Here is a 16,129-nt window from a genome sequence, read left to right on the forward strand (position 1 = left end):
TAAAGGAGATTGCTTAGCACACAAACTTCCTTCAAACTACACGTCCTGCTACATCAAAATTGATCAGTGGAGTTCAGCACCATACTATTGTACAAGAACATAATCCACTTACTGTAATTAAGAAATCATGAGAGGTTGTTACTTATTGAATGAAAATTATAGACAATGCATTTCCTTTCCGGTATTTTAGTGAACTTTGTATACTTACAATTCTGTCGATTGAAAGACGGCGACGACAGTGAAGTTCACCTCTTTATCCATAAACAAGATATTTCTATTCTTCACTTCCAGAAAATTTGTATACATAAATGTTTGGCAACTCTTACATATACTTTACTCGGTTTTATCACTAAAATATCAATTTTCATTAAATGTAACAATACGTTCTGAGCGACGGCCTAGCAACACACCCTCTTTCCACAAGATACAGATTAACAGTCCTCTTTTCTTTTTTTAATAAATCAATTGTCTTTTTCTTAGAGTACATACTCAAAAATTCACAACTACTATCGTTGCATGGATTGCGGGCTAAAGAGTTTGTTGCTGTCCAGCTGCGCTTCACTTCACTTCAAGTACTTTTTGAATCACATTTACATTTACGGTATTTACGTACATTACTGAGCTTCTCAGAATAAAATCAGACACAAATTAGTTTAAAAAAAAAACTAATGAGGCACACATATCATTACAGACTGTTCCATTATTCTTCGATCGTTCCCCTTATGTCAAGGAGATTTGTCGGTGCTTGGTCAGTGGCACAGACATCTTGCTCCACTGTATCTCTCTATAGAAGCCCCTACTGCACTGAAGGTAAAACTAGTTGTATCGTTACAATCTTTTCACATTTTTCAGTCATACCTCAGTGAAGTCTCATTTGACATGGAGATGGCAGCCAGCACTGGATGCATGCTGTTTTGCCCTCCAACCTGCTCACATTTAAATGGGTTGCCGGACAGTACTTTTAATCGATGGCATGTGTAAACTGCACTACTCGACGACAGGGAGTGAATTGGCACCCCACTGTGAGCAATGATTGGAGGAACCAATTTTTCTGGTGTGAAGAGTTAATTATTAGTTACTTTTAGTCCTTTGTAGCAACCTAGTGTTTGTGTGGCTTTCCTCACACAATTATAACCAAAATCTGGTATGAGGGTATGGAGCAACCACTTGACACGGTGAAGAAACCTATATGGAACAATATTTATGGTATGTTAACACTCCTACCACGCGAATACGGTGCCTCAGTTAGCTGCCAGAACGATGTGGGTTTGGCATTTATTGCCCTACTTTATCTAGACGAACCCATATCATGTAGTTGTAGCAAACGTGTAGTGCAACTCATCACTACAGTCACCATTGACTTAAAGTATAAACAACGGTGGCATTTTTTCGCTTTTGCAGTGAAGCATCCATCAGACAGAAAGTATGTTGGGACAGTACGGTTACCCACCAACTGTTGGCTTCCATCACTAAATCTTAGAGTGTGTTGCAGCACTTTAAACCGTCTATACGGTGTTTAAGTTCGCTACAAACTATGACGACGCATGTCATCAACAACTTCGTGCCGTCAGAAATCAACATCTGACGGCAATTTGCTTCGCATTAAGGCACTGACGGTATCTGCTAGACAAAGTAAGATGTGGAATAGATAGTAACCGCCCAGTGTCGAAGATCGGCATGGCGATGCTAAATTTCACTGATGTCGGCATGTTGCACATTCTGCGCGCCACTAAGACGACATAGGCCTGTACGAAGTATCACGCTGTCGCCGTCATGCTAACATACTCCATTTGTCGTGGCAAAGGAGAATTTTTTTTCCAAACGAGAAAATATCTCTATCTAATTTTTAGTAAGTCTAAATATCAAACGAACAGCAAGAAGGTGTTACAATTAACGCAAAAGGGCAGGATTTTTCGCAATGGATGAAAGAGAGGGAAATCTACATTTAAAGAAAAAAATGGCCAGGAATATCATCTCTCCGTGAATAAAGTTCACGTGAGTTAGGCGTATATTCCACGGAGAACAACATGCATGGGCTTGGTACTTTTTCTGCTCACAGTTACCTTAGTGTGCTCCCATTCCTCCATCTGTGTACTTTACAAGTTTCTTTCTACACAGAAGCGCCAAAGAAATTCGTATACGCATGCGTATTCAAATACAGAGTTATGTAAATACTCCGAATACTGCGCGGCGGTCGGCAACGCTTGTAAAAGACAAGTGTCTGACGCCGTTGTTTGATCGGTTGCTGCTGCTACAATGACAAGTTATCGAGATTTCAGTGAGTTTGAACATGGTGTTATAGTCGAGGTACAAGTGATGGGACACAGCATCTCCGATCTAACGATAAAGTACATCTGTGAGGTAGCGATTAAGTAGGGTTTTTCCCGCATGACCATTACACGAGCGTACCGTGAATATCAGGAATCCGGTAAAACATCAGATCTCCGACGTCGCTGCGACCGAAAAAAGATCCTGCAAGAACGGGACCAACGACGACTGTAGAGAATCGTTCAACGTGACAGAAGTGCAACCCTTCTGTAAATTGCTGCAGATTTCAATGCTGCTCCATCAGCAAGTGTCAGTGTGTGAATATTCAAAGAAACAACTATATGGGCTTTCGGAGCTGAAGGCTCACTCGCGTACCCTTGATGACTGCACAACACAAAGCTTTACGCCCCGCCTGGGCCCGTCAACACCGACAACGTACTGTTGATGACTGGAAACCTGTTACATGAACGGACGAGTCTCGTTTCAAATTGTATCAAGCGGATGGACGTGCACGGGTATGGAGACAACCTCTTGAATCCTTGGACCTTACATGTCAGCAGGGTACTGTTCAAGTTCGTGGAGGCTCTGTATTGATGTGGAGCGTTTGCAGTTGGAGTGATATGGGACCCCTGATACTGGTGGCACGTACGTAAGCATCCTCTCTGATCACCTGCATCCATTCATGTCCTTTGTGCATTCCGAGGGACCTGGGATTTCCAGCAGGACAATGCGACAACCAACATATCCAGAAAAGCTACAGAGTTTTTCCAGGAACAGGCTTCCGAATTTAAACACTTTCACTGTCCATCAGACTCCTCAGATATGAGCATTATTGAGCATATCTGCGATGCCCCCTCGTACTCTTAAGAATTTATGGACAGCTCTGCAAGATTCATTTTGTCAGTTCCCTCAGCACTACTTCAGACATTAGTCGGGTCCATGCCAACTCATGTAGCGCTACTTCTGCGTGCCCGCGGGGGCCCTACACGGTATTTGGCACCTGTACCAGTTTCTTTGGCTCTTGAGTGGAATATCGAGTATGGAGTCATTCTCAAAGATATAATGAAATATCAAGTGACTCGGGAACACCGTCGCTTGATATTCTAGTGTATTCGAACACTTGTACACAAAATAATAGTTTATAAAACCACTAATAGAAGAGACAATTACAAAACAATTTTTATTGAACCTGGGTTATTTAAGAGTTTCACTGGGTAATCTTCAAGCTTATAATTTGTGTCAGATATCCGGGCTGTACTCGTATAGTAATCATCCTCAGTCGATACGGTATTTTCTCTCCAGTTAGAACTGCTTGCTGGGCTAAACAATAACCAGAGGCCAGTAAGTACCTTATTTGATTTAACCCTGCTACTCCGTTCGGATCTATATGACCCGAAATGGTTATAATTTTCGCTTCTTATTATTTAAATATCCAAATAACTTTATGAAATTTTGTAACTTTGTCTGAAAATGCAATTAAAGTCATATGGTCATAAACCTCGAGAGTTGCACTCAAAATATGTGGATCAATGTGACCCGACATTAACATGATTACTCTAAATTCAAATACTTCCTGGTTGTCTCATATTTTATAGTAGTAATGACTTTCAATGTTCATACATAATGTCAACATTCAACAAGTCAACAAAGGCGCTGCGTTAACTACAACTGAAGTGTCATTACGACTTGTCAACTGTTCGAATTATCCGTTTTCTCTACTCCGTTTGTGTTCTCCATAATTTGCAATCAGTCTGAACCGTGACATAATTGCTATTACATCAGTTACTGGCACTGAGTTGGACGAATCGATAAATATCTCAACAGACGAAAGACAACTTTCCGAGTTCGAAGATCATGTCAGTAATGCATCAGAAAGTGCGTGTCCCGATGAAATTGACGGCAGGCCTCAGCCTGTTCAAAGTAGTGTACAGACTTCTGTTTTTAAAAACTGGAACCCGGAATGGCAGTTGCAACCACCACCACAATACAGCCGTCTGCCTGCTTCGAACTTCGTGAGGAATACCACGGGAGTTATCAAGTATGTAAGCAGCAGAATAAGTGATGTAAGAAGTTCATTTGGAGTATTATTTTCTACAGCACATCTCAATGAAATAATAGAGGTGTCAAATACTGATCAGCAATGAGTTACTGTGAACAATGGAAAAACACTGATGATTATCTTTTTCACGCATACTTAGGACTCCAGTTACTGGCTGGTCTGTATTCCTCATATGGGGAATCTACAAAAACTTTGTGAAATAAGAATACTGGGCGGAATATATTTCGAGTAACAATGTCCCTAGGAACATTCTGTAAAATATCGCGTGCCTTGCCATCTGATAAGAAATCCACGACAGAGGAAAGACGATATACTGATAAACTCACCGCAATTTGAAGTATCTGGAAGAATTGGTTAGAAGTTTTTCCTACACAGAATAATCCAGGGGAAAATGTGATCGTCGACGACCAGCTTTTAGGATTTAGAAGCAGCTGTCCATTCTAGCAGTACATCCCATGCAAACCGGCAAAATATGGGGTCAAGATGTGGACTCTGTGTGGCAACAAATCTTCACGTATACTAAAAGCCCAAAGGAGACATGAGTGCCACCAGAAAAAATCAGGGAATGAAAGAAGTTGCTGATCTTACCTGTGATTTGCGACGTCAGAATGTAACACGTGAGAATTTTTCTACGTCGTACAATTTGGGACAGCTGCTCCTGAAAAAGAAAGTGCCAATGTTATGAACCATACATATAAACAAGCCAGAGACACCACAGAATATGACCGACTGGAGGTTCACAGCTTTTCATTTTAATTCGCAAATGACGCTACGATGGTCAGTTATATCCTTAAGAGAAATAAGAATGCCGTGCTAATGAACACTCTCCATCGTGGTGAGGATATAAGTGCAGGGCTGATAAGAAGCCAAGTATGATTTTAGATTATAATTCAACCAAAGGGGCTGTATACACGCTCGATCAGCTAACAGTACATATATATGCAAAAGAAAATATAATGGATGGCCCATGATAGTTTTCTACAATATTCTTGATGTTGCTGCTTATAAAGCATACGTCTTGTGGACTTCGATTGACCCTAACTGGAATGTAAGAAAACTGCCTAGGCGGAGGTTAATGTTGGAGGGACTTGGAAAGTCACTGGTCTCAGAGCACATTGCATCAAGGAAGCATTTTCCAAGAACAGAAAATTCTTTGAGAATGATCAGAAGCATCCAAGATCCTGAAGGAGTGGCAGGTGTGGCTGAATAAATAACAACAAGAAACTCTATTTAAAGGGCATGCTGTATGTTCTGTCCTTCAGGCAGTGACAATAAAATAAACATGTTATATGGAAAGCGTAATAAACATTATGCAAAAAACACGGTGACTATGGCTTACAAATGTACTAAAAATAAGCATGAATAGGAGTTTTTCACCATTTTATTATGTCGTGGCATACTGATCTGAAAAGTGCCTTTGTGTAGTAAAAGTGAACAGGACACCAGGGTTAAAAATGTTCATCTTATATTATGCATATGTTGTATACTTTAAAACCAGGGGAAAGGTCCCCCAGTGGTTCATCAGATATCTATCAATCTGGAAACAGAGCGTAGAGCTCAATAAATGTGGAAGAGTTCTGAACCTCACTGGAATTTCAGGCTCATGATAACATCTATTATTTCTTTTTGTACATGAAACAAGTTTCACTCCCAAAGATGAGAGTCGCACAGCAAATAATTTAACTAGTAGTATAGTAAATTGTTGCTTATTTGGAGTAGAACTTGTTGCATCCAGTTTCAGTCAATGAGTTCTAGAAAAAGTGAAATGTTATTATGTACTCAGAGTTTCAAGTAAACAGAACATTTTAAGTTCCTTTCGATGTAAAATTTAAATTTTTACCAAACATCTCGCATTATATAGTGATGGGCAGATATGTCAATGATAGTATAATGTCTTTTTCTAAAGTATGAACTGATAGGAAGTAATTGATCTCCCGTGAGCTTACAAATGAAGCATAAATAATCTGAGTAAATTATTTATTAAGGCACTTTTTTGAATTACCCCGTAATACTTATGCACAAATATATATATATATATATATATATATATATATATATATATATATATGTGTGTGTGTGTGTGTGTGTGTGTGTGTGTGTGTGTGTGTGTGTGTGTGCGTGTGTGTGTGTGTGTATAGTAATTATGCCAAGAAACACACTAGGTGTTTTATTCGAGAACTCTGAATACATAAAAGTTATAGTTGATGTTTGTACTATTTTGTGCATCATATCAATGACTATACACTATGGTCAATAGTAACATAATCTGATAGCTATGAAAGTGATTGTCTCGATATGTTTTACAGGTAGCGTGGGAATTACGCTTAATATGGATGGGCTGGAGCCAATGACGAACTCGACAGAGGATTTAGAAGCTAGTGAAAGAGCACGACAGTTTCAGGTTGGTACTGCAGCTCTGCCGTCAAGCATTTACGACTTTTCAGTGTGTTGCTAGCCGCTTAGAGGGTGCAAAAGATACTAATCACTTTATATGTATGGCGTATAAATAAAATTCTGATGCCTATTACGAAAGCTAATGTGTAATTTGTTTTGCAGCTGGGTCTCTATGGACACCCTATATACACACAGAGTGGTGATTATCCGGCAGTGGTGCGACAGCAAGTGGATGGCAACAGTGAGGCTGAAGGACGACCGCGATCAAGGCTGCCAACCTTCACACAGGAAGAGGTCGAGTACATTAGGGGTGAGTACCGAAATACATAGCAGTTGAAGACAATCGAGATTGATTAACGTTATCCAGCACTGTCTGGAAATGACTCTCAAATAAATTTTCTTCTCACATGTTCTCCATCTTAGATTATTAGTACCAGCCATATTTTCTGAGTGACAAATGTCACATCCGACATTGAGCGGTAACAGCTGCTGCTTTTCGAGACTCTGGAACTTCTCAGAATTCATAGGCATCTTCTATACCAATATACTGAGTAGAACCATGCCTGAAGAGAATAACAATAGATTATTCGATAAAACTTCGAACAATTACCAATTAAATTAATTTGTTTCACAGCGTGAAGCTGTAGAGTATGATAAGAAAGTGTTCTTAATTAAATACGAAGTGTCAAGTAAAAGTAAAGACAAGGACATTTCAAATGTATCCAAATAGTTTTCGGGAAGGTAACCGTTCGACAGAATCAATAACTGCCGATATTTCGAGAGGTGAAAAACTTGTGATCCTCAGGGCACAAATACTAATAGAGGGCGCTGAGCAAGGAAGTTCAAGACATCGGTATGAGGGGCATATACAGTAAGACAACACACAAGAACGGTAAACACTAGCGCCACTACTGTGAAGCTATAGATATTGAATATTACACTACTGGCCATTAAAATTGCTACACCACGAAGATGACGTACTACAGATGCGAAATTCAACCGACAGGAAGAAGATGCTGTGATATGCAAATGATACGCTTTTCAGAGCATTCACACAAGGTTGTCGCCGGTGGCGACACTTACAACGTGTTCCCAACCGATTTCTCATACACGACCAGCAGTTGCCCGGCGTTGCCTGGTGAAACGTTCTTGTGATGCCTCGTGTAAGGAGGAGAAATGCGTACCATCACGTTTCCGACTTTAATAAAGGTCGGATTAGGGCCTATCACCATTGCGGTTTATCGTATCGCGACATTTCTGCTCGCGTTGGTCGAGATCCAATGACTGTCAACATAATATGGAATCGGTGGGTTCAGGAGGGTAATACGAAACGCCATGCTGGATCCAACGGCCTCGTATCACTAGCAGTCGAGATGACAGGCATCTTATCCGTCTCGATTCCTGAGTCAACAGATGGGGACGTTTGCAAGAAAACTACCATCTGCACAAACATTTCGACGACGTTTGCAGCAGCATGGACTGTCAGCTCGGAGACCATGGCTGCGGTGACCACTGAGGCTGCATCACAGACAGGAGCGCCTGCGATGGTGTACTCAACGACGAACGTGGGTAAACTAATGGCAAAACGTCATTTTTTCGGATGAATCCAGGTTCTGTTTACAGCATCATGATGGTCGCATCCGTGTTTGGCGACATCGCGGTGAACGCACATTGGAAACGTGTATTTCTCATCGCCATACTGGCGTATCACCCTGCATGATTGTATGGTATGCCATTGGTTACACGTCTCGGTCACCTCTTGTATGCACTGACGGCACTTTGAATAGTGGACGTTACATTTCAGAAGTGTTACCACACGTAGCTCTACCCTTCATTCGATCCCTGCGAAACCCTACATTTCAGCAGTATAATGCACGACCGCATGTTGCAGGTCTTGTACAGGCCTTTCTGGTTACAGAAAATGTTCGACTGCTGCCCTGGCCAGCACATTCTCCATATCTCTCACCAATTGAAAACGTGTGGTCAATGGTGGCCGATCAACTTGCTTATTACAATACGCTAGTCACTATTCTTGATGAAATGTGGTTACCTGTTCAAGCTGCATAGGCAGCTGTACCTGTATACGCCATCCAAGCTCTGTTTTACTCAATGCCCAGGCGTATCAAGGCCGTTATTACGACCAGAGGTGGTTGTTCTGGGTACTGATTTCTCAGGATCTGTGCTCCCAAACTGCATGAAAATGTAATCACATGTCAGTTATAGCATAATATATTTGTCCAATGAATATCCGTTTATTATCTGCATTTCTTCTTGGTGTAGCAATTTTAATGGCCAGTAGTGTATATAACTCTTCTATCTGCGTTCCTGGGGGATTTCAATACCTCTGCGTCGCTTCAAAAGCCCTCGCGCTTAAGACCTTGCTGTCGTGTGCCCACAAGACTTTTTCATCGTCATCGTCGTCATCGACAGGTTTCTGATCTGGGTACGTGTGTCGTCACTTGGAAAAGGGTCGAATTGACACTGAGCCAGCAGTGAAGGGTTGTAGTTTCGACAGGAGTCCGGTTGCTGCTGCTGGCAGCGGTGGCTGTCTAGTTATGCCTTTTGAATGTGACGGAGTAACATACCGTCACATTTCCTGCCCGTTGGACTGTAGTGTAAGAATCTAGCTGCAACAGAGGCAGTGGTGTATGAATCACTGTTTGAACATTTTTAAATTCATCTGCATAAATTCGTAGTAAACAGTTCTTGTGTAACACTTCCCCCTCATGTCCTTCTTCCATTTTGATATTATATTATGGACACTGCCTCACTCTTACAATGCTCAAGCACGGAGTTCCTTCCTTTTCGCACAACTCTACGTCACTGACTGAGACTGAATGACTTCTTCGTTGTTGCCACACAACTACTGTGGACCTGTAGGTTAAAGGAACGTAAATGTGGCATATGGGCAACTCTGCGTTTGACGTGGTAGCACAGCAGTACTTCAAGATGACACATGCAGCAGACGTGGAAATTCCTATAGTGCAAAGCAACCCTACCATCAGAAACTGCCGAAGGGGGTTACATGTACCGTAACCAAATGTAGTTGTTTTGATGTTCTCTACCTTCTGTGTTGATGTGAACGAATGGTTCCAGAATATCCTGTATATCATTTCCCATAATACTTTCTCACAGTGTTTCCGTCTGCTTTATTTCTGAGAAAAAAGTTACTCCAAAAGCTATGCAATGTAGAATACTAACACCTTATTCTCTTTCTGTGCTCAAAATATCAGTTGCTGTAGAGGGATGCTGACTCAACCTCTCACTTGTTATAGAGGGATGCTGACTCAGTTTTGTGTGGGAAATTTGTAACCATCGGCGCAATGGTCATGACATCAGCTGGTAGTGTGTGTGTAGTGCTACATTATGAAGCATTGTGAGAGAGCAGTGGACAGGAATGAAAAATGAATGAGTAGTGTGCTACTAGCACATTATTAAATAACTCCTTCGTGAGACAGCATTGTACACAAGGGATAGAATAAGGTAGCGCTGTTTTAAACAGACTGTCCTTGTATTCCGGAGGTTGAAGGCTCCAACCTTTATCCGGCCATTGTGGTTCAGGTTTTCCGTGGTCTGCCTAAATTACTTCAGACAAATACTCATATAATGGAAAGATCGACTACCTACAAGATCCTTGTCACATCTGTCTGTAAATATGTAAATGCCTTTATAGATGCATAACGTTATTTTTGTTGTTCTTAAATTGCAATACCAAGACACGTACAATATCTTAGAATACGAAATCTACGGACGAATAAAACTACTATTACTACAAGACATTATCACATCGCTGTGAAGGCAGGAATAAAGTACTGTTTTGAGGGGACGGTAAGTCTCGGTACATGATGTGTCACTTATACACTCCTGGAAATTGAAATAAGAACACCGTGAATTCATTGTCCCAGGAAGGGGAAACTTTATTGACACATTCCTGGGGTCAGATACATCACATGATCACACTGACAGAACCACAGGCACATAGACACAGGCAACAGAGCATGCACAATGTCGGCACTAGTACAGTGTATATCCACCTTTCGCAGCAATGCAGGCTGCTATTCTCCCATGGAGACGATCGTAGAGATGCTGGATGTAGTCCTGTGGAACGGCTTGCCATGCCATTTCCACCTGGCGCCTCAGTTAGACCAGCGTTCGTGCTGGACGTGCAGACCGCGTGAGACGACGCTTCATCCAGTCCCAAACATGCTCAATGGGGGACAGATCCGGAGATCTTGCTGGCCAGGGTAGTTGACTTACACCTTCTAGAGCACGTTGGGTGGCACGGGATACATGCGGACGTGCATTGTCCTGTTGGAACAGCAAGTTCCCTTGCCGGTCTAGGAATGGTAGAACGATGGGTTCAATGACGGTTTGGATGTACCGTGCACTATTCAGTGTCCCCTCGACGATCACCAGTGGTGTACGGCCAGTGTAGGAGATCGCTCCCCACACCATGATGCCGGGTGTTGGCCCTGTGTGCCTCGGTCGTATGCAGTCCTGATTGTGGCGCTCACCTGCACGGCGCCAAACACGCATACGATCATCATTGGCACCAAGGCAGAAGCGACTCTCATCGCTGAAGACGACACGTCTCCATTCGTCCCTCCATTCACGCCTGTCGCGACACCACTGGAGGCGGGCAGCACGATGTTGGGGCGTGAGCGCAAGACGGCTTAACGGTGTGCGGGACCGTAGCCCAGATTCATGGAGACGGTTGCGAATGGTCCTCGCCGATACCCCAGGAGCAACAGTGTCCCTAATTTGCTGGGAAGTGGCGGTGCGGTCCCCTACGGCACTGCGTAGGATCCTACGGTCTTGGCGTGCATCCGTGCGTCGCTGCGGTCCGGTCCCAGATCGACGGGCACGTGCACCTTCCGCCGACCACTGGCGACAACATCGATGTACTGTGGAGACCTCACGCCCCACGTGTTGAGCAATTCGGCGGTACGTCCACCCGGCCTCCCGCATGCTCACTATACGCCCTCGCTCAAAGTCCGTCAACTGCACATACGGTTCACGTCCACGCTATCGCGGCATGCTACCAGTGTTAAAGACTGCGATGGAGCTCCGTATGCCACGGCAAACTGGCTGACACTGACGGCGGCGTGCACAAATGCTGCGCAGCTAGCGCCATTCGACGGCCAACACCGCGGTTCCTGGTGTGTCCGCTGTGCCGTGCGTGTGATCATTGCTTGTACAGCCCTCTCGCAGTGTCCGGAGCAAGTATGGTGGGTCTGACACACCGGTGTCAATGTGTTCTTTTTTCCATTTCCAGTAGTGTATGAGAGTCTGAGTGGAGACGATGATGTTCCCTTGTATTTACTCTGGCCACGACTTGTCAATAAAAAATTCAACAAATGTTTATAAGAAAACAATTTAAAAGGTGATTGTCTGTACAAGTGGTAACAGTTCGAAAACGAACACATCCTATATAATCTTGATAATACTCTGCACACAAATCAAAGCCCATTCCATCGCTGTTCCTAAAATCAAGCAAATTACATAGAGAGGATTTCTCAACATCTTGTCTAAGATTGCTTTGGAGTCGGTTGCCCTGTACATCTATTCACCCAAAACAACACAACAACTTTCCACCTTTCATCGTGAAGAACATAAAAAAACTCAACAAACCGTGCTTTACATCTGCAAGGTGACAATTATTGAACTATATGAAAAGTAACGTAAATTATTTACAAACTACGGCGTTCACATGCTTTATTCAGCGTGTAAACGTCACTACAGATATTCGGATTTCAGTTACGAGATGTTCGATATGCCTGCCATCATTGGCGACGATGTGGTGCGCACGAATAGCGGAATTCTGCATGACCCGCTGAAGTGTCAGAATATCTGTGCTGTCGATGACCTCCTGAATTGCTGTTTTCAGTTCAGCAATGGTTTTGAGGTTATTGCTGTACGCCTTGTCCTTACATAGACTCACTAAAAGGGGTCGCATTTGTTTAGATCCGAAGAATATGGTGGCCAACAGAGGCCCATGCCAGTGGTCTCTGGTTACGCCAGAGCCAGAATGCGGTCCCCAAAGCGCCCCATTAGGACGTCAAACACTCTCCTGCTTCTATGGGGTCGAGCTCCATCTTGCATGAACCACATTTCGTGTGAGTGCCACTTCGGATAATGGGGATGAAATCATCTTCTAAAACCTTCACGAATCGTTCGGTAGTCATCGTGCCATCAAGGAATATCTCAGCGATTACTCCGCGACTGGACATTGCTCACCACACAGTCACCCGTTGATGGTGAAGAGATTTCTCTATCACGAAATCCGGAATCTCAGTCCCCAAAATGGGCCACTTTTGCTTGTTGATGAACGCATGAAAATGAAAGTGAGCTTAGTCGAAAAACCAGACCATGCATGCATATTAATTTCAATCATGCCCTCCCTCGGTGCAGTCTGAACGTCCTAACGCAAACAGTTCAGAAGTTATGGCGATTGTATTTCATATAGTTCAACAGTTGTCACACTGTAACTGGACAGCGTTTCTCCGATGTTAAACAGTGTAATAACAGCATTGCAGACACTCACGTTACTTTAAACATGTCTTCCCTCTTTGGAAGTAAGAATAATTGCCGTCCAGAATCTGAAGTGATACGATTCCAAGAAAAAAATATCCTGGTAATACTGGACTATTAGAAATCTATTCTACACATCACGTTCATCTACATTGGTGTAGTTCGTAACTATCAACCATTGCAATACTAGTGTTCTGTAGCACTCTATGCATGTCCTTTATCAAGCGTTTCTTCTAACACGGGTGTGTCACCCGTATGAAGCATTAAGAAACAAAGTAATTTCATCCACTCCTATTTGGTATAAATTTATCGCGTAGTGAACTACCTGTTACGATCTCCGCTTCGACCTCATGCACTGACTATAATCTTTAACACGTCATTGGTTCCTTCGTAATGTACCTACATTTATAATACACAGGCAAGTAAATTATTATTCATAGTCGGTTTCTTCAGCACCGGCGATGCGACGTGGAAGAATGCGTTGCATGAGGGAAAGTCAGACAAAACTGCAGAACTTTTTTGTTAATAGTTCAATGGTTCGAATGGCTCTGAGCACTATGCGACTTAACTTCTGAGGCCATCAGTCGACTAGAACTTAGAACTAATTAAACCTAACTAACCTAAGGACATCACACCCATCCACGCCCGAGGCAGGATTCGAACCTGTGACCGTAGCGGTCGCTCGGTTCCAGACTGTAGCGCCCAGAACCGCACGGCCACTCCGGCCGGCTTTTGTTAATATTAGAGCTGTCGTTTCAGTTAATCAGGCAACTGAAATAGAGAAATTATATCTTGTTACAGGGTCAGCGGACTTCTTTTCGATAAACCATTACAATACGACTTTCGTGACGCCTGGACTCACGGGCGATTCACCTTCCAAACTGCGTGACATGGCTGTAAACAGATCAGAGGGTCAGGTAAGTTTAGTGGAAAAACGTGTGAGGCAGACAAGTGTTCATAAATTGGTGTGGAGTGAAATGTTCACCTCGAAGGTAAAATAGATCTAATATTTGATAATCAGATATTCCACTGGAAAATTCTCATAGCAGAAATCATCGAGCTTCAACTCGTGCTGTCCTATAACTCTTCCACAATATGTTGCCGAAAACAAGGTCTTCCAATAGGAAAAGGGTTAGCTCCAACATAGGCTGATATATTTATTAATGACTTGCAAAATATTTTTAAAATAAATTCTCAACCCGTAAACATCACGTAATTTACTATAAAAGTTATATAGGTGGTATGTTGGTCATGTCAAAAGGTAGCGCGTACTATATCGATGCCTTTGCACGACGGCACTGTCTTATGAACACCAAAAATTTATATTACCACTGAAACAAAGGAAATTAACGCTATTAACTATTTGGACCTGACGATCCCTAAAACTAACAATACACGTACGTCAGAACTGATAGGAAGACGAAAGTGCCCTTATAATACTATTCATGCCAAGTCCTATCGCTCACTGCGCCATATAGGAGAACTTTTTACCGCTACCGCTATGATACACCGACTTATTTGCTTACCCTTAGACAGCCAAAAAAATGACAAACGATATAGCCGTGGTAAATATCTTTTTTCTGAAGACCGTACAATAAGACAAAAAATAAGACCATAAACATTCAAGAGCACAAGAGGCATTAACAGTAACAAAAATTTGCCCCGATGAGATACCACGGAAAAGAGCGTTGCAACAGTTGGAGAAACAGCTTCCAAACAGAACCGTCAGATGCGCCTTTCAAATAAATAATACCCTAAAAATTCTGCTTAGATACAAGATGCGTAACAGATCTAATTTTTTATTGGAAAGACAATTAGGTATTTTAATATCAGAGTTAGGGAAACTGAACATCCGCAGAACAGAACTGCATGTGGACATAGGTAACAATATGACTGTTGTACATACTGCGGCAGAGGGCGGCCTATCGAAAACTTTGGAAGAACTAACGGTCTATAGCTACTGAAGGCGACACCTTACTAAAATTCTAAATTAACAAATCGAATATTCACCGGACGCTGTTTGTCACTTCAGGACAGACTACTGCAGTTCTTGCAACTCCTGATGTTCGGAAACTTAGCACTCTCAATTAGTAAATATATCTTTATAAAGACGGAGTGAAAGATTTTTTAACTCGTTCATGTAGTTGGTAAAAAGGAAATACCAAGATCTGCAACGAGACTTACGTTGCCTAAACTTTCTGAATGCAAGAAACACTAATAATGTCGGACTTCATCCAACTTTCTTCTCAAAATCTCAGTTTCTCGTGCTCCGAGCGCTTTGAGAGCTATGTCCTATTCAAAAGAGCGCAATGTTCTCCACAGATTCCATTACTAGAACTTTTATCTGCACCCAACACCAAGGGTGCTACAGTTTTTCAAATTTTGTGCAAAATGGCGAAATACGAAGTTTCTGAGTTCTTCTATTTCCGTTTCTGTTTATAAAGTAGAAATGTATTACACATTGCGTTCCAGATTGGAAGTGAACATCTCAATTCCTGATAACAATTATTTCATCTACATAGGGGTGAATCCTAGGAACGGTGAGACACCTTCTTCTTCTTCGTAATTTCGCCGCCCATTTCCTCAATAATTTCCATAAAATATACTTCTCCATCACTTTCACTGGTGCATTTTCACGGCTGACTACGCTGTAGTTATTGCCAACGGAAGCAAATTTCAAATCTGCGTTTCTACAGGACCACGCTGCACCAAATCTCAACTTAGATGAGCACGAAACAACGTGAAGAACTCACTCAGGTGCTGAATCTTGCCGCGTCATGAGCCTCGGACCGTCAGGAGGTTTCCAGTTTCCTATCCAATTTTTGACTTGCTGGTAGTTCCGTAAAGAATGATATTTCTCAACATCTTCTGTGGGTG

The 16,129-nt window shown here is 42.4% G+C and overlaps 1 protein-coding gene across 1 annotated transcript in view; it reads left to right on the top strand.

The window, feature by feature from the left end:
- Window positions 1–16,129, top strand: part of LOC126094866 (myrosinase 1-like) — a 62,421-nt gene that overhangs the window by 14,005 nt on the left and 32,287 nt on the right. The window contains exons 6-8 of the mRNA XM_049909498.1: window positions 6,634–6,728; window positions 6,884–7,031; window positions 14,054–14,169. Of these exons, the coding sequence (XP_049765455.1) occupies window positions 6,634–6,728; window positions 6,884–7,031; window positions 14,054–14,169 (359 nt within the window). The remainder of the gene's footprint in view (window positions 1–6,633; window positions 6,729–6,883; window positions 7,032–14,053; window positions 14,170–16,129) is intronic.

The sequence above is a fragment of the Schistocerca cancellata genome, chromosome 8 (genome assembly GCF_023864275.1).
Source record: "Schistocerca cancellata isolate TAMUIC-IGC-003103 chromosome 8, iqSchCanc2.1, whole genome shotgun sequence".
Taxonomy (NCBI): Eukaryota; Metazoa; Arthropoda; class Insecta; order Orthoptera; family Acrididae; genus Schistocerca; species Schistocerca cancellata.